General features: G+C 33.8%; 3 protein-coding genes across 6 annotated transcripts; 2 read left to right on the top strand and 1 right to left on the bottom strand.

Annotated features, from left to right (window-relative positions):
* Positions 1-565: 565 nt before the first annotated feature.
* Positions 566-1,648, top strand: LOC111367624 (heavy metal-associated isoprenylated plant protein 23). Its single transcript, XM_022988598.1, has 2 exons — positions 566-954; positions 1,222-1,648. The coding sequence occupies exons 1-2, from the start codon at positions 798-800 to the stop codon at positions 1,521-1,523; spliced, it is 459 nt and encodes a 152-aa protein (XP_022844366.1). The 5' UTR covers positions 566-797; the 3' UTR covers positions 1,524-1,648.
* A 4,244-nt stretch (positions 1,649-5,892) lies between these two features.
* LOC111367623 (photosynthetic NDH subunit of lumenal location 4, chloroplastic) lies at positions 5,893-12,568 on the bottom strand. Of its 3 annotated transcripts, none has more exons than XM_022988597.1 (6): positions 12,062-12,568; positions 9,333-9,425; positions 7,939-7,999; positions 7,761-7,829; positions 7,503-7,611; positions 5,893-6,235 (listed from the first exon to the last, which is right to left on the bottom strand). In XM_022988597.1, the coding sequence occupies exons 1-5, from the start codon at positions 12,380-12,382 to the stop codon at positions 7,532-7,534; spliced, it is 624 nt and encodes a 207-aa protein (XP_022844365.1). In that variant the 5' UTR covers positions 12,383-12,568; the 3' UTR covers positions 5,893-6,235; positions 7,503-7,531. The 3 variants fall into 3 exon arrangements, with proteins under 3 accessions (XP_022844365.1, XP_022844364.1, XP_022844363.1); XM_022988596.1 differs by lacking the exon at positions 5,893-6,235 and adding an exon at positions 7,221-7,432; XM_022988595.1 differs by lacking the exon at positions 5,893-6,235 and adding an exon at positions 7,221-7,410 and having other exon boundaries at positions 12,062-12,567.
* A 906-nt stretch (positions 12,569-13,474) lies between these two features.
* LOC111366494 (agamous-like MADS-box protein AGL66) lies at positions 13,475-16,396 on the top strand. 2 transcript variants are annotated; one of them, XM_022987238.1, is made up of 11 exons: positions 13,475-13,849; positions 13,945-13,998; positions 14,139-14,157; positions 14,269-14,324; positions 14,444-14,471; positions 14,554-14,615; positions 14,813-14,912; positions 15,022-15,075; positions 15,167-15,303; positions 15,441-15,610; positions 16,177-16,396. In XM_022987238.1, exons 1-11 carry the CDS (start codon positions 13,665-13,667, stop codon positions 16,179-16,181), a joined length of 870 nt encoding a protein of 289 aa, XP_022843006.1. In that variant the 5' UTR covers positions 13,475-13,664; the 3' UTR covers positions 16,182-16,396. The 2 variants fall into 2 exon arrangements, with proteins under 2 accessions (XP_022843006.1, XP_022843005.1); XM_022987237.1 differs by having other exon boundaries at positions 15,441-15,624.
* The last annotated feature ends 2,994 nt before the right edge of the window (positions 16,397-19,390 follow it).

Raw genomic sequence — 19,390 nt, 5'->3', positions numbered from 1 at the left:
CCCCAACCCTAAACTAAAATGGAAATATAGGATTAAAGGTTTTACCTGTGTCCCCGCCCCTGTTGCTGTAGCAACTTTCTTATCAGATTGGGTGAAGGAGGCTGGAAGCTTCATATATTCCAATTTCAAAAGTGTTTGCTCTAACAAATGTTATTGTATTATTACATATCCCCTTTTTCAGTATATATCCTCCTATGAACCGTTGATTTCATTTCAATCTATGGTCAAACCTCTCTTTCAAAACATGTCACACCAGACGCCCTCGAAACGTGGCAGCTACTCCCTCTATTATTGGTTGTTTTCTTCATTCCATTATTTATCCTTTCATCTAGGTCCCTGTAGGTACTAAATTTTTACTGTCACACTTTAAAAAATTATTCTTCTAGCTAATTTCTGTCCTTTTCTTCAGCATTATGTACTAACAATACTCTTAAAGAGTGCATTTGATTAAAATCCTTAATTTTAGTTTTATCATAGTTTTTATTTGAAGGGGTCACCAGCCCACCAACTCTTTTTCTACTGATAATTGGACATGTACCTCTATATAAGAAGTAGCAAGCGTAAAGAAAGATTTCAAAAGAAAGTTCAAGAGAAAAGCTTTAGAACACTTTTCTTTCTTCTCTTTATTTGTTGGTAGGCAAGAAAAGAATCCATTTCTTGGAGGGAAGTTTAACTCTTGTAGATTCTCAGCACTGTTTAAATTATAAGCCTTTTTTTTGTTTCTTCAAGATTTTACTTGTTATTTTCTTGAAATCATTAATTTGCATAAGAATATAGAGTCTAGCTTTATTTACAAAATGGGAGTTTCAGGGACCTTAGAGTACCTGTCTGATTTGATGAGCAGTGGATATAAACACAAGAGGAGGAAGCAGTTACAAACTGTAAATCTCAAGGTCAGAATGGACTGTGATGGCTGTGAACTTAAAGTCAAAAAAGCCATGTCTTCATTAAGTGGTGAGATTTTTTATTTTTATTTATTATTATTATTTTTTTCATTTTCTTGCTGTCTCTTCCACGTTTTAGGTCTTTGATGACAAAATGAACCCGACTTTCTTCTATTTCAATTTAGGCCTTAAGCGAGGGTGCTCAACATTTTCTAACAACTCAGAGAGAGAGAGAGAGAGAGAGCAAATATGCATGACAGTGTGTGCATAATTTTATGTATATAAATGATTTTGAAGTGAGAAATTGTATTAATCCTTGTATTAATGTGTTTTTCAGGGGTTAAGTCTGTGGAGATAGACAGGAAACAACAGAAGGTGACAGTAACAGGATATGTAGAACAGAGCAAAGTGTTGAAGAAGGCAAAGTCAACAGGGAAAAAGGCAGAGATATGGCCATATGTACCCTACAATCTTGTGGCACAACCCTATGCAATTCAAGCGTATGACAAGAAGGCACCCCCAGGTTTTGTCAGAAAAGTAGACAACCCAACAACTGGAAATGGAACACTCACCAGATTTGAGGATCCCTACATCACAATGTTCAGTGATGATAATCCAAATGCCTGCTCCATCATGTAATAATGTACAGAAAACCATATGTACGGAACTCCTACAGAACATACCCATGTGGTTGGTCCCATGCAGGACCCATGGATAATAAAAAATTACAAAAGAATGCCAACTTTCCCCCCTTAGAGTGTAGTCTATAATTCCCATGTGAGATTATTGTTAATGTTGGACTCGAAAGAATTTTAGTGAACGAGATTAATAGCACAATATGAAGTAATGAAGATTGTAACGAAAAACAAGATTTAAAAATAAAGAAATTAACAAGGAGAGTTAATCGCAGAAGCATAACGTTTTATTAATCGATAATATAGAAAGAAATACAAAAACTCAACAATTCTTGTTTAAACAAAGCTAAAATAGAAAATTACTATTTATAGGTACATGTCATAGCATAAAGATGGAAATAATGTTGAATAAAGAAATAATATATTTTCATAAAAATCACGTGAAATAAAAGGAAACAAATTTTCCCACATGAAAATAAGAAAACAATTTATTTCAAAAAAAAAAATCCACCCTAATTTGGGTCACAAACTCAACAATTTTCATCTTGACCCAAGTTCTAGTGCAACGAACAAAACTCCAAGATCCATCTACATCGATATAGCCAATCTCCCCAACACAGTAACCAAAACTTTCCAAACCAAATCGTCGTCCTCTACAAGGCATCCACAAGTGACACCTAAATCCAAATCCTGGGTTCCCAAAATTCCATAGAGGAATTATTGTTGACCAAACAGGGTTGAAACACACCCTGTAGTAGAAACCATACCACATGCCGGATCAGAAGGCCCATTGCTAGAACTGTCGTCTTCAATGTCCCCAAAAACATTCAAGATATTATTGATACCACTGTACCTACGCTCCACGAGTCCAACCGTAACAAATGAACACAATGTATCCACTGAAATTGGTGTCAAAGCGAAATCACCAATGCTCCTCCGAGCAATGTTCTGAATCGACTCAGAGTCCATCACAAGAGGTACTGTATCAAACTGAATATCCACCACGGTATTGAACTTATCCCGATATCTCTTAACTGGTTCTGCGCTTTCCTGTAAGATGTACAACTTAAACTTCTTTTAGCCCTCCAATACAACCCGGACACCCATTCGGACCTTCAAAACTCCACATCCACTAGAGAATTTATACCTTTTCACATCCAAAGTATTAAGTGAGATGAGATTCCTTTTCAGGTCTGGAACATGTCGAACTTGATCAATTGTTTTGACTGTCCTATGTTGCAACCTTAATTTGACTTGATCGATTCCACCAACACGACAAGACTGGTTGTTTCCCATCACAACTCCACCTTACTTGACAGCCTCATAAGTCTAAAAGAAATTTTGGTTGGAACACATATGATGCGAATATGCTGAATCGAGAATCCACTTCTCGTTAAGCCTAGATTTCATGTCAGATACCATGGTCAACATCACATCTCCACCGTTTGAAAAATCCTCAACTGTAATTGTTTCGGCTGAAATCAATGGTTGCGCTCCACGATTTACAGGTAAATTACCTTTCGCCTCAACTTATCACAATCCTTCCGAATTGTCCCTTACGTCTGCAGTAGAAGCAAAACAAATTGTTGTTATTCTTCGATTTGCCCCTCCGTCGACCACTATGAGATACAAAAGCTTCCTCATCCCTTGATGTAGCTCCAACCAAATGCTTCAACTTCTCCTTTGAGTGCAAAGCATCATAGACGCCGTCTATAGCCAAAGTATCCTGGCTATACAAAATGATGTCCCGAAATGACGCATAAGAGCCAGGCAGCGTACATAACAAGATCAAAGCAAGATCCTCTTTATCGTACTTAACCTCCAACATTTCCAAATCTGCGACAATTTTCTTGAACACGGCAATATGATCTTCCAATAACCCTCCTTCCGCCATGCGATAGGAATACAACTTCTGCTTCTTCAAGACATCTTGTAGAATATTGTTGGATAGATGAAGATGAATAAATGACAAAGCCTTCGGATCCCTTTGTTGTTTCTCCTCCATTGTCCAATTAGCTGGTATCTTTTCAAAACCCAACAACACATCATCCAAATCTAACTACGCCAAAATAGCTCTCATCTTTACTTGCCACAAAGAAAACATTGTATTGAGATCTAATTACGGAATATCATATTTCAAAGCAGCCATCTCTGAAAAACCTCAACCAATCTACAATAAGAACCAAACTCTGATACCATTTGTTGGACTCGAAATGATTGTAGTAAATGAGATTAATGACGCGATATGAAGTTTTGAAGATCGCACGAGAAACAAGATTTAAAAATAAAGAAATTAACAAAGAGAGTTAATCGTAGAAGCACGACGTTTTATTAATCGATAATATGGAGAGAAATACAAGAACTCAACGAGTCTTGTTTGAACAAAACTAAAAGAGAATACCACTATTTATAGGTACATGACATAATATAAAAATGAAAATAATGTGGAATAAGAAAATAATATATTTCCATAAAAATCACGTGAAATATAAGGAAACAAATTTTCCCACATGAAAATGAGGAAACAATTTATTTCCAAAAAAAAAAAAAAAAAAATTCCACCATAATTTGGTCACAAACCCAACAGTTAAATCTTGGTTGCAATTGGTTTTGGTGGAACTAATGACTGCAATAGAATTGAGAATGCATGTTTTTTTGTAATTATTTAAAAAATAAATAAATATTCAGCTATTGAGAAATTCTTCTCCTTCTTCTCCTCCATATATATATATTTTTTTTTTGCCTGCATGTTTTACACCATAAGAACTTGAGCCGCTAGCTCATCCTGCCTCGGTCGTGATTGTGCTAGAGGACTTCGTTCGGTGATTAAGCTTCACACTTAGTATAAATTTATACTAGAGGGTATAATAAATTATATTTTAACTTGTTTTCTTAATTAATATTGTGTAGTACTATATAATTTACCTTGTGAAATATGTCTTTAATGATTAATAGAGAAGCGGAAAATAATTAAGTAGAGGAAAGGTCTAGCTCTTAGAAGGAGAGTGCAAGACTAGAATGAATCTTATCATTTACACTTTATTAATAAATCAATAGTAAATTGCATATCCTTAAGGGAAATTAACAAAAAATTAGGAAAGTGAGATCTCAAAGTTAAGGTACCCTTACTTAGTTACTTTAGCGCATGCGTGTCTTTTTAACTTCTTTTATTCTTACCTATCATGCAACTTTTCCTTTAGATGTAAGTTTCAAAAGTAAAAGCGCGAGTAACTAATTTAAAATATCTTCAAGAGTCTCTCTATTTTTTAAGAATGTATTTTATAATTTAGAGAGCATCTATAAATTTAGAGAGTAAAAATTTTGAAATACTTCAATATGCCCTTTATATTTAACACTTAATTTTACTATTTCGAAAAAGTATTTATTATTTTTCTCGATCTTTTATTTTAACTAACTTTTCTTTATATTATTATATTACTTTCTTACATTAAAAATTAAAATACTTTGAATGCATTTAATTATAAATATAATTTAAATAGTTTCGTTGACTCTTTAAAATAGAAAGTATCTCATGTTTAAAGAATTTCTTTGAGATGCTCTTATAGGCTCAGTCTCATTTTGGTCCATTTTTTCTTTTCTGAATCACTCGCTCATTTTTATTTTTATTTGTTTCACTTAAATCATCCCGTCCTCTCCATCTGAGACTTTAATGAAAAATCCAACGCGTCTAACTAACATCACATGTGTATTTTGTTAGTGACAAGGTTGTCTCACCCATGTAGTGAAAACATAATTCATTTATTTTCGGCTTTCCTTAAGCTTAGAACATTTCAAATAATCTGTTGCATAAATAAAATAACTTATGCAACAAATTTTTTACATTCAAAATCATATTGTCCAAAAGTTGATTGAATCTCTAAGGCTCCATAAAGGCAAGGCAAAAAAAGGAAGATGCAATTGCAAACTAAAGCATTTCCTTTTGTTGTTGGGAGAATATTTGCAAAAAACAAAACAGAGGTTTGAAAGGGTAAAGAAGAAGCTGTTGTGAACCCCACTTGTAATTGTTAGGCACCACCCTCTTCTTCTTTAAGTTTTGGTAGATATTTATTGTATTTTATACTCTTTGTCAAGTCTAGTGACCAAGTTTTTTGTGACATCCTTGTTAGACCAATAATTTATTTCTTCTCCACTCGAGTTTCTTTCGACTCCAATTATTGCAATTTCAGAGTTAAATACTATATCTACTCGCAAACCAATTAACTTAACGAATACACATCACATGCAAAACTAACTTCAAAATGATCGACATATTAATTGGTTTCAATTTCAAATACCAGACAGGCTGTTTGATTAACAAATTCAAGATTACTCACATCACAAGGAAACAATTCCATCATCCATTAATAGGGCTGTGACAAACAACTGTACGCCTTTGTTTCCACACATCAAATAATAGGGTTGTTGGTCTCAAGACCCACCACCTTAACCATTACAAATTCACAGCCATGAATGTAGAAAAGAATGAAAGTAAGGAAATTTAATGCTTTGCATCCTATTTCTTAATCACAGTACCGATATAATTGAACAGTACAAGTGTCAAATTTTATCGAATACCCATCTTTCTTAATCTTCTTTAATCTTGTATACTATGCGTGCCAAGCATGAAGCATACCCTACATCTCTATAACTAATAAATGGCCTCAATCAACAAAATGAATCTGCACCAATTCTTCCTACCTTCATACCAAACTATTTCTGCATCAGGTAATAAATTGAGTGGTCCATGAGATTTTTTGACCTACTATCTTCAATAAGTATATGACATGTTGCAACCATATACTTCCAAAATCAAATAAACAATGAATTGTTTAGGGAATGCTATATGAGTGCAGAGTTGAGCAATTCTAGTAAAAAGAGTACCTCTTTATAAGGTCCATTAAATTATGACTTTATTTTTTATTTATTTATTTTTTTTGAATAAGGGGGAACCCACAACCGCCACCCTTCGGGTATGCATTGGGTAAACTCTCGGACTGACGCAATAGCCTGCAAATCACGCCAGCTAGATAAACCGCACTAGGTAAGCTCGGTGCGACAGGCTCGACCAAGAAAGTGTTGGTACGAGGAATCGAACTCGTGATCAAAGGTTTCCACGCTCATCTATTCCAACAACTCGTCCACCCCATGAGAGGCAATTATGGCTTTATTGTATGGACTTTAGCATGTAATGCCTTTGTATCTGCCTAATGGGTACAAACTGGAAAAGGTGGCTATATTCTTAGAACCCAGCAAAGTGATTTCAAGCACCAGGGTATAGCAAATTGCAAAAACTGGTTTTCTCCATGAAAAAGTAAAACAGTGACATTTTCTCTTTCAGGACAATTGTAGTAGAGGTCGCAAACTTGTAGCCGATGTAAGTTGTTCCTAATATTTTAATTCTAGAAAATTTAATCTTTAACCTTTCAAATTTGTAGTACTTTGGTCCCTGATAGACAGATGGATTGAAAATTTAAATGCAAAGAATTAAAGGTTAGGACAAATGTCATAGTCTGGGAAGTAACTTTCCCATTTCTGTTAAATCTAAGGTAAAACCATCCATTCAATATAGAATACAGAGGTTGAGGTTTGAATCGTCGTGTGAGAATCCTTAGGTCGTTGTAAAAGATAATGAATAGTATGAAAAAGTTATCTCTGTTTTTCTGCTTAGACCAATGACAGAGAACTGTATGTCTATATCAAATAGAAAATTGGTGGCACTGCCCAAAATGCAGAAACTCATTTTTTCTATTATCATTTCACAGCTAGCAATTACAATAGGATTTCTATAGTTGAACATTGATAAAATCAAACGTCATTTTTGGATTTGGTTTTTAACTATTGGGAGTACATAAATTTCGGAAAACTTTGACATGTATAGCACCAGCCATCTCCTGTCAAAGGTCACGTAATTAACTGTTCCAGTTAGACAATGTGCAACAAAAAGAAAAACTTGATATCCATAGAAGTTTACTTAGAAACTCACTTGGTTTTGATGCTTAGATTCACACCTCTTTATTTCCTATTTCCCTTGTAGCTATCAACAAATTTAACGTCATAGACAAGCGTTGCATTTGCAGGTATGTTACAATCCCCTGTGCAACAAGGTGAAATTTTGGTTCGTAGTAGATAGTTGCAACAAAAACGACTCAGTGCTTCACAAATCTTCCAAGAGTATTCAAGCTTATGGTATGCGGAACCTCAGCTATTTAATTCTCAAATAATTAGAACAAGTAAAAATCACCTGAAAAGCAGCCGGCTGGTTCTGGTCCATATGCTAAATGTGGAGGGATATGAATCTTGCGTTTACCACCTGTTACAATATGTCGAGATGATTCTCATAGTCCTATAGAACTGCATAAAAAACACCATCATGAAGAAATAGAAAAAAAGAGTTTTTTTATATATCATCTCCGTCTTACCAACTTGCATTGGGGGTACACCTCCACCTCCCAAGATTCCCTGATCTAATCCTTTAATGACCTGTACAAAACAAATTCTCATGATACGATAATGCAACTGAAAAATTAGAAGCAAGCATAGACTGAAAACAGACATAATCAGCTAAGATACATTTTCAGACAAAAGGGTTTATTGCTTCTCTTATTGGCACAGGCATTGCATTAGGACTCATAAAAGACACCATTTTTTTTATGTACTTATGCTATATTGGTTTGAACAAATTTAAGTTCCAACTCAACTCTTTAATTGAGTCAAGCAAGAGGTTCTTCACACATTTTCAAGTATAAAAAAGTACAAATTTTTTTATTTTTTGAAAAAATGATTTCAAATACAGCAGTTTCATCTTGAACTACCCCCTGAATGAACTAAAACGTGTCTGTGATTTATTTGCCTCCAGAAAAATATTGAACCTTCTTTCCAGTTTAGCATCAGGTTTGAGGGGTGTATATAACAGTCTGATTATATATCATTGAAACTCCATTCATGCGAACTCGGAGATCACTTTTTACACTATGTATTCACTAAACAACCCCTAATTGCAATAAAGTTGGGGCAAATCTCCAGTCTGGGTCTAGAGCTACATCTACTGAAGTGTCCAATGAAATTGTACCTTCGCTAAAAAGATATATAAAATTTGCTGCAGAGGGTTATATCATAATTGGTCAATCTATTGAACAAAACTACAAAGAAAAATCTCATGATTTGCATTATAAATTCACTTTTGTCCTTTTCAAATTCATCCACCTTGACGTAACCTTTTAGCTGTTCACATTCCGTGTACACATCTTCTTTTGACTTCGTAACACTCCTTATTTCTTTATCTTCTCCTGATGCATCCACATTGAAGTAATATTTAGCTGTCTTCATTCCATGAATACCTATTGTTTGACTTCCATAACATATTTTTTACTCAATTTTTCAACCACCAACATTTATAATACGATGATCATTTACCACTATTTCCATCACCTTAACTATATCACACATATAAACGTATCAGGGCGCTTCTTCATCAGATAACTAATTCAAAGAAATCAATAATAACAGAGTTGTTTCCAACATTAAGACAAAATCATATAAAGGATAATTTCTCACATAATCAAAGTGACAAAAAATCTGATCATGATAATTTCGTTGGACATTAGTTTCTAGATTAGAATGGGATGCATATAGCATAAACAGTTAAAAATGTAAACAATTTTTTCATGTAAAAGTAGTCATCCTTTACATCTCTGTAGCCAACCCTTACTGCTTGTGATTATTTTAGCTATACTATGCTGCTTGTGATTATTCTGCCCAAACAAGCATTGAAATCGTTCAAGAAATAGAATAAGTGTGAGAAAAAAGAAACTACCTTGCCCAGACCAAGGCGCATGGTAAGGGGTCTAGCACGTTTATAACTGCTATCAAATACTATTCCATCGGCAAACCTCGCAGTATAGTGGACCTGCAGCAAAATACCAAATAGAGTAAAGGCGTGTTTTTGGTTTTCGGGAAAGGGAAAATCTTTAAAATCCATAAAATTTCTATATAACTAGATAAATTAATCGACTTTGCCTGTCTTCCTATCAATCTACGACTGTCGATTTAGTCATCTCTTTCATTAAGCAAGGGACAGAACCGAAAATGAAAGTTCTTAAAATTACACCAATTTATTTCTTCTATTTTTCTTTCCTAGCACCCTATATCCTGACCAGTTCTCATAACATGAACTTTTCTCTGCCATTAATTTCTCTACTTATATATTGTCTCGTCGTTCCCATTTATCTTTTTATAACCTTAGCCAGTATAGTTATAACATTACAATCTGGAATCAAGAATATGTTAATGGAACAAGTTCACTATTGCAAGCAGACCATTTCTTTCCTCACCTACAACAAGAATTGAAGTTATAGAAAGCCAATCCTAATTTGAATTTGATATATGATTTTTCCAACCCCAAAGATCTGACGCCACATTAAAAATGCAGCATAGTGGGATCCTGTTATTGGGCAGCAAAGTCAACTCAAACAAGCAGAAATTTATAAATAATGATTCAATTCTCAATCCTTTGGTCACAACTAGAACTTCCATTATTTATTTTAATTTTATCCTTTTACTTATGTGGTATCTAAATGAGTCCCTACCAGTTTATATGGAACACATCCATAGACTGAATATAAACTCCCAACTTAGAATACAAGCTTTGAATGGCTTTCTACTTCAAATATATTAATTTTGAGATGGATAACGTAATGTGAAATAGGGGCTAGTCTTGAGGGGTCCATCAGCAGGTTCTCGCATTGGAAAATTAAACCCTAGGCATTCTGCCAGGAAATTTGCTATCTTGGATACACATCAAGACAGCATTACATACAGGTCAATGCTCTTTATATTTGAATTTCCGAGACAGATGAGGTTTAGAAAGAATCTAACAAACAACGGCAAATAAAGCCTAATTCCCAATAATTTAGGTAGAGTATATGAATAATTTTTTTCCCACTCTGTACACTATATTTACTAGCAGATCTAATGTAGCTAGATCCTTAACAACGATAAGAATAATTTAGGTTGAGTATATGAATAATTTTTTTCGCACTCTGTACAATATATTTACTAGCAGATCTAATGTAGCCTAATTCCTAATAATTTAGGTTGAGTATATGAATAATTTTTTTCCCACTCTGTACGCTATATTCACTAGCAGATCAAATGTAGCTAGATCCTTAACAAACAACGGCAAATAAAGCCTAATTCATAATAATTTAGGTTGAGTATATGAATAATTCTTTTTCCACTCTGTACACTATATTTACTAGCAGATCTAATGTAGCTAGATCCTTATCAACCACAAGAGATCATATCCTACCATCTTCTTACCTATTCTAAGGAAGTCTCTCTTTCGAACAAGAGCCTCTTTAGGTAAATTAATGAGTATAAATGCGAGAATATATAAGACAATTTACTGAGTCCAGCATTAAAAAATGAAGATACAGAATATTTGTTTATGATTTCACTATAATGCTAGTACGAGGATGGTGCACCACACCATTGGTACCCATTCACATGCCATGCAGACACACTTCCATGGGATGTAAAGTGCCAATGGTGAAGTTATGGTGCACAACAACTTCAAACTACTCATTTATCTAGATTGTTTTGTTTATCAACTATAGTCGTGAACCAAGGTATAGATGCAATTTGATTGACCATGTAATGGTAGTAAGAAAGAACGACTGAACATAAAATTTTCACAAGCGGTCACTTATTTAATTACATTTGAGTTGATAGTTAAATGAGATCATTACATCTATAGACTATGAAGGGGGTACTAATTTTTTTTTTCCCCCTCCCTTTCACAAAGGATGAAATGCATAGGGACCATCCTTTTGTTTGCACTATGCTCCTTAGATTTATGAATTAGCAGGAGCTTCATGCCCTACTTAGTTGACTAACAATAACAAAGGCTTGCAAAACTAAGTTCTAACTACTGAGATTTGAAAGAAATATATATGTTTGTCTTTCATGAAGAGAGACCAAAAGTACTAAATAGGTAGAATTTTCTTGTATAAGGACACACGATCCCAGTCTATGGTCATTTCTTTCTTCCCTCTTACTAAGATTTTACATAGAAAATTAGTTGTTACAAAATAACTTCTTCTTTTTTGCAATGAGGACTATTCATTTTTCATTGTTAGAATTAACTTAGTTAGCGCAAATCATAGTCAACTCATGACACAAATTTCACAGATCATAATTAGTTAGGAACAACTCTGCTTTACGAAAAGCTTCATTGTAGCGTGCTTTAGATATTCAAGATTCTAGTACTCAATAATCAATTTCCAATAATCTTTATTCATTTAGAGTTTCAAAGTTATAATAAAAAACAACTATTCAACAATCTTAAAGATTAGTCAAGGTGACACATTATCAAATTACAGAGGTGTAAGGGGAGCAAGTGCAATTTCAAGTATTGTAGATACATTAACTTTCTTCTGGTGCAAATGAATGTTGCATACATGTTAAAATTAAGCAAACCGTTAGATTAATCAATTAAACAATCACCTTTTGTGTTAAAATTATGAGCAAATTTTATGAACTCACATTGATAAGCTGACCGAAAGGAACCACCTCTCCGGAACCTACAGCCAAATCACAGTATCCAAGTCCCGAACGAACGAAGTTGAGCTCACAAGAAGGCTCAGCAAAGGTGGCGTAGTACTCTATTCTGGTGGCTTCAGCTTCCAGAGGGGCGGCTGCTACCACAGAAGCGGCCAAAAGTCCAACGCCCACTTGGAATATATGCTTTTTAACATTGGGAATTGGATTTGTAGTACAATGTAGTGAAGATGAAACACTGGTTTTCAAGGTTTGCAGGGAACGGGATACTGGTGTAATTACAGTTAATGGAGAGGTTGCTGCCATTTTTTGATCTTGTTAGGAAAAATTTCGTAACTGTATTTTTGAATTTGGATTTGGAATTTGTTTCAATTTTTGGGCTATCCGTAGATTGTCTGCCCGGATGAGATTTCTGGGATAATGGTTATTTTCTGTTGAAGAGGGGTGATAGATTTGAGGGGCAAAGAGATTTTGGGTCCCAAGATATATTGGTTGGTCTAGAACTAGATAATAGAGTGTGGGAATTTATTATATTGTCGACAATTATTCTATTCGTAATTGATTGACACTTGCATTCACAAATTCCCATATGCATGACTTAGGTGATTTCAAAAAGAATAATGTTATTTGCAGTCGTTCACTGCGGCAGTCACCCTACGTGACATACATGTAATAAGTGATTATTTGATGCATTAATGAATAAAAAAACTACCATATTAATGCATCAAATAATCACCTGTCATGTGTATGCCACGTAGGGCGACTACCGCAGTGAGCGACTACGAATAGCATTACTCTTTCAAAAAATGTAACAACGTCTAGTCGAAAATAATGAAGTTCGTATACATGAGTACACAATTTTTAAAAATATTGGTGAGACGGGAAGAAATGAAGAGAAGATAAATTAAGAGATTTTTATTTTTAATTCTGAACTATATACACAAACTAAAATTTTAATTTAATCATATTAGTCCTCTTCTCCATATTTTAGATTTCATAAATTAAGAGTTTGTTTGGGAGTGATTTTGAGAATTGATTTTTTAACCGTTATGAGAAAAGTGAGGTCCAACTGTGAGAGAAGAAATCAAATATGATGGCTGAAATAGTAAAATAACGGTTAAAAAATCAATTTTTTGGGTGAAAAAATCGGGTCCAAACAGGCCCTAAATATGGGCTAATCTGTCTAAGTCTTTTTCTTTTTCGTCTGTTTATTATTATTATTTTTTATTTCTTCTTCTTGGAATTGCATGGTAAGAATGGAGGGAGCAATTTACGGTCTCTAAAAACCAATATTTCCACATTTGGTGGTGATGAGTAACAACAAATTACTACAACCAACCTTGTCCAATCGAGACCTCTTCTTTATGCCTACTTTTCATTTCCCTAACAATCTGCCCTTGTTCACAACCTGTTATCTCCTCTACCTTGTAACCTTCTCCACCCAAACTCATCCTACCCCATTGCCCAAAACATCTTCATTTTCCCAAGGAAAAATTTCCTTGTATTCAAAATCCTAAATCTAATTTTATTTTGTTTTTCTCTTTATTTGTAATATATAGATCATACATAGATTCTTAAACAAATAATTATGGGGCGAAGTAAGCTTCCGATTAAGAAAATAGAGAACGTCACCAATAGACAGGTTACGTTCTCCAAACGCAGATATGGCCTCATTAAGAAAGCTTATGAAATTGCAGTTTTGTGTGACATTGATTTAGCTTTAATTATGTTCTCTCCCTCTGGTCGCCTTAGCCATTTCTCCGGTAGGAAAAGGTTAGATTATATTAATAATTTTTTTCCTAGCACGAGTTTATATTTATGCAATGCAACAATTATTTAATTTTATTTTTTGATTGTCTTTTTGTTAGAGTCGAAGATGTGATTTATCGATATATTAATCTCTCTGAGCATGATAGAGGAGGGTAATCTTTCTCATTTTTCTGTTACTATTTTTTCTCAATTTCTATTATTTACAATAATGTTACTCAATATAGAAATTTTTGAAGCTAAAGTGACGTAAAAAAGAGAAACGTTTCTCAATATTGTGTATTTTCTATTGCAGGATTATCCAGAATAGAGAGGTAAATTATTTTGGCTGAATATTGTTTATGCTACAATTAATAGAAAATGTTTATTATTTATTTTTCCCTGGATTATGTTTACTCTCAAACTGATTTTCAATGATCATGCAGTATATAATCAACACCATAATGAAAATCAAAACTGAAAAGGACGTTGAAATACAAAGGTGTTTCTCTTACTAAATTATTTCCTTTATAATTTTTTTATTCTTTTATTTTTATTTATTTATTTATTTTTTTAACTTTTCTTGTTCTTTTATTAATTATAATTTGACATTTGAATCAGTCCTGCTGCTCCTGGCTCTAATTCAGAGGTAAAGAATACTTCTTATTATCCATCTGGGTGGAATTGCACCTTTTTTTTTCATCATAACCAATTTGAATTTCTTATTTCAGGAAATTCAACAAGAAATTTCTGACTTGCAACATCAACTTGAGAGTGCTCAAGAACTACTTAGGTACTCAGTTTGAGCTGGAAAAAATTGATTCATCTTATAAACTCATCATCTTAAGAGGAATTTATTTAAAAAGGATCAGTTGGAGCATCACTAATTAATTTCATTACAATGATATTATACACCCTTAGTCATTAAACATTTAACAAAATGTCATACTCATATATAGTCTATAGATGATATTTTCTTCTTTCTTGAAGAGTTTTTGAACCGGACTCCGAAAGATTTACATCGTTAAGCGAATTTCAATCATGTGAAGCACGACTTTTGGAAGCATTGCGCCGTGTCACACAAAGAAAGGTACGCATTATCTATATATTAGGAGTAGTCCAATTCTCTTTTAAAATTCTTAGCAATTTCCGAACAGATATACGGATTTCTAACTATGCTAAACAATTTTGGGTTTCAGAGAAACCTGGTGAACAAGGTAGAGCAGCAATCAAGTTATCAAGACACCATACAAGTAATTAATATGCTTCTATGGGATTATGTTAGTCCCTTTTATTTTCATTTCCATTTAAAGAAAATAATTTTTCATTTTCTGTTTACAAAAGCAAATAAATACAGTGGTCCAATACATCAGCGAAGCAAACCCACAGGGAGTAAGTACCTCACTTGATGATCCTGCCATTGAATTAAACTATGGGAATCATATGAATACTGGCTCTGATGCATCTTCTGCTGCTCTAAGGTCTCAACTCATTACCATATGAAAAATTACTATATTTACTATTTAATTATAAGTCTATACAATTCTAAATATAGAAATTTTCAGTTATTTATGAATTCATTGTATGATTTCTAATTCTTGTTTTTGTCTAATATAAGGGACCAGTCATCGCCAACTATGTATGAATCTGTGTCCCAAACAAGTATAAATGAGAATTTGCAGAATGCAGAAGGTCGTCAAAATGGCAACCCCATTAGTGGTGACAGCTTTCAACAAATGCATCTCTCCAAAGATTTCTTTAATGCTCTATTGCCTCCAGAAACCTCAGGTTATTTGGACAAGGTCCTCTTTTCTAAGAAATAAGGCTTTAAACATTTTTTTTATTAGTCATTAAACTATATTATGGCTGTTCTACATCCAGTTTTATTACACTAAATACATTACTCCATACGAATCAACCTATTATTTTTATTGCATTAAGGGTGGGTTTTTTATGGTGCCATTTCTAAGTAATTATTTATTATTTTTCGTTTTAGTAAAGTGGACATAAGCTATAACATTTAATGGCGAATCACTCTAGTGTGCTTTACTGGTTTTTGTGATTTCTTTTGATTTAACAGTATTCTCGTTAATTAAAATTAGAACTTATTGGTAACCAAGGTGCATGACCAGAATAAAAAAGAAATATAAATTTTAGTTTCAAGGTTAGTTATATATACACATGTTTGAAGAGTATCCACCATTTTCTATTTTCGTAGATTGAGACCAATGGTCTTAAATGTAATGACGATTTACAGAATTTTAATCTATTTTCTTTCTTTATTTTCATTTAATATTCTCTGGTGGGAGTTAATCGACATGTCAATAAAGTATATATTTTGTGAATGGCTGCAGGTTGAAATGGGGAGTCTAAGAGAAACGCCCGTTGCATTAAATCAGCAATTTTCCATTTCATCGAAGTCTAGCCACCATCTGCCATCAAGTGAACTTCATTTATAAGCCAGAGTTAATGCCAAAAGAATAGTTTGCAGTACCTTCATCGTTATACAATCTCTATAGTTAGCGGTTAATTTGAAACATAAACTTATTTTATTTGATATTTAATATACAGTTCCCGCGGTAAATTAATTATTACGTACTGGTGAAAATTAAAGTAGTCCATCTGCAGCCAATTGTGCTTGCGCCCTACAATCCATTGCCTGAAAAACCACACGTTTTCACCATATCTTGTAGACACTTTTGAAGTCCTTTTCGGTCCCATCCTTCCATTCTTACATTCTGATTGTTCTTACCAAGCTAGCGATTCTAAAGTCTTTCCTTCTGTGGTTAGGCCTCTTTCTCCATTGCCTCTTAGTTTCAGGGATGAAGTGGCTTCACCAACAGGTAAGAGCATAGTTTACGGAGCGAGTGAAATACTAAAAAAAGTCAAATAGAGAGCTTAGACAAGATATGCCTTATCTACAAGATGGAAGACAAGTTCATATGATTTTCTAAAAAAAATCCATAAATTCTTATTAGTTAATACGAATTTGGAAACAGTCGATTCCAATATGATCACAAGGTGGTTCACCAATTCAATGAAAATCAAGGTTTTAAAGGTGTCACGTCTTAGGAAAACGGGTGAAGTCTATTCTCAAACTTTATGAGCATAAGCCTGATAAAACATTTTTCTATTTTAATATTATTTAAGACCATTAACAATGATTTTAATATTTTAATTATTTTGATAGCACCATTTTAATTATTCTGTTTATTCAACCCTTGGAAAAAAATTTAAATTTTTTCATAAAGATGTAAAAAATAAATAAATAAAATGACAATGTGTTCTTTTAGGCACTAAGCAATTAAAATAAGGTTGATCGCCTTTTTTTTTTTTTTTATGCAATTAATAATTGCTGATGAAGGTGTATCAGTGATTATCAATGGCATCATTATTGATAATTCCACCTAAATCACCATTTCAGTTCGAATCACTAACGTTCATAATGTCATTTCTATGCATCCTCTGAAAAAGAGATTAGTCTTCTTTTTAAAATGTTGTTTAGCTTATATTATGTCCTTAACTTAAACTTGCTATCGAATTTTTCCTCCTCCAGTTCGATCCTTGGTATTCATGCACTGCGGTCCAAGCTTGATAACACATCAAACTTCAACACACCAAAGAACCTGTGCTATGATATCATTTTTTGTGAACTTGGACCAATTGTTTGATTCACCTCTTGTGATGCTTCACCGAGAAAAATATCAAGAACAACTGAAAAATAAAAATAGAGACTAAGCCTAAGTATAATTGGAGGAAAATCACATGCCATATGTTAAAATCACATCACATCTCTCTCTCAAAACCCTCATGTATGCTGCAAAATAGTCCAAGACTCTTTGGGATATAATGAGAAGACTCTTATTTACGGGACATAGCTAACTAATTATCTTCTCGATTGGAAAAGATAAACCAAATCCTATGATACAAACCATCACGATATCGAATTCCTAATCATAGAGCCCAACATAGATGTAGAGCTTTCTGATTGAACCATGGGAAAATCCTCGTGTCTTCTTTATGTGATCCTCGATAGGGCTTACGGCTTAACAGGTAACTAAGAAAAGTTATGAAGAGGTACTTTACCGTCTTCCATTAAATCATCTTCCAACATAGTCACAATGATTTTGGGACATGCCAAAATTTTGAATTTAAAAATACAATAAAGCTAGTGAGCTATGGTGCAAATACAAGAGATATTATGAACATCACATGCAGACGAATTGCAAATTATAAAACCCTTGTCTTAATAAGATTAAGATAAAAACTTCAGTCAGCATTGTCATTACATAGAACCCATATTTAAGAAAATTATTTTCTATTTATGTCTTGAATTAGAGCAAAGTTCAATAAGAACAGAGAGGGCGCCATGCAAATTGAGCTCTCTATATTTAGCATCCCTGTTCGATATTATTAGTAAAATCAATTACGCTAAAGTTCTCTTCGCGAAGAAACTCGTCCCAATCATCTGAGCCGGTCTTCTGAATCTTCGAGGGCCAGAAGCTGTTGTCTTCCAGAATACCCTGTCGAAGACAAGAACAAGAAAAATGAATTGTCTTCATCATTTGAACTTACTAGTGACTAGTAACTGAACCTTATTTTGCAAGAAAACAATCTTATTATTGCTCTTTGTCCCATCTTCAAGTGAAATTAATGATAGATTAGTACATAATTAACAACCTTTTTAACTCACCTGATCTGTTGGAATGCTATCAAACAGTTCGTCTTGGCCTACTTCTTGGAGAGGTGGGACTGCATATGACGCTTGTGATTCATCTTCCTTATTAATGCCTTCATTGAAGATTCCAGTTCCATTTTCATAGACAATCATGTTACTGCCATTTCCACTGCTGCAGCTGCCCTTGCTAAAGTGAATACTAGAATCCAGGTTAGGCAGCATCAGCCCTATTTCTTGTCCTTCCAAGCTGGTGAAATTGCTTAATTTTGGACCTGGGTATACGAATGCAGTTTCTGTCTGGTAATACTGAGTCTGAGGCATCTCCACAGTCTTGCCAGCATTGATTACTGTTGTTGATGTGAATCTAGCAACAAGTTGAAAGTTTCCAATGTAAATTCTTGTTGTGTTTATTTTGTAAGCCGAAAGTAGATGAAAAAGAGAGAGAACGAAAGGCAAAGAATCGATGGGGGTAAAATCCATGGTAAATGTATGATCTGTGATTTTTACCTTGGAGGCATGAAGTTGGATGGGTTCTGGACGAAGCTGTGGTTTACATCTGAGGAAGCCACCTGCAAAGATTTGAATCCATTTGATATATTAGTTAGGTCTCATTTCGTTGATCCTAAGGGAAAAATTGCATAGTCATCAAAATATTATACGATAAAATTTTTACTGTAATACATATACCGCAAACAAATTCTTCCAAGAATCAATGTTTCGATCAGGGAAGTTGAGTAGGGATTGATCGGCCATTGAAAATTGCTGCAGTGAATTTGCAGAGTTCTTAGCGAATATACTTGTATAAGTTGTCGAAATTCTTCAAGATATATATGATGGAAAATTAGTACCTTTTGTGGAATGTAGGCAGCAGGTGGGATTTGAGCTTGTGG

This window comes from Olea europaea, chromosome 18 (genome assembly GCF_002742605.1).
Source record: "Olea europaea var. sylvestris chromosome 18, O_europaea_v1, whole genome shotgun sequence".
Taxonomy (NCBI): Eukaryota; Viridiplantae; Streptophyta; class Magnoliopsida; order Lamiales; family Oleaceae; genus Olea; species Olea europaea.
Note: the sequence above shows the minus strand (reverse complement) of the source record. Positions and strands in the feature narration are given on the sequence as shown.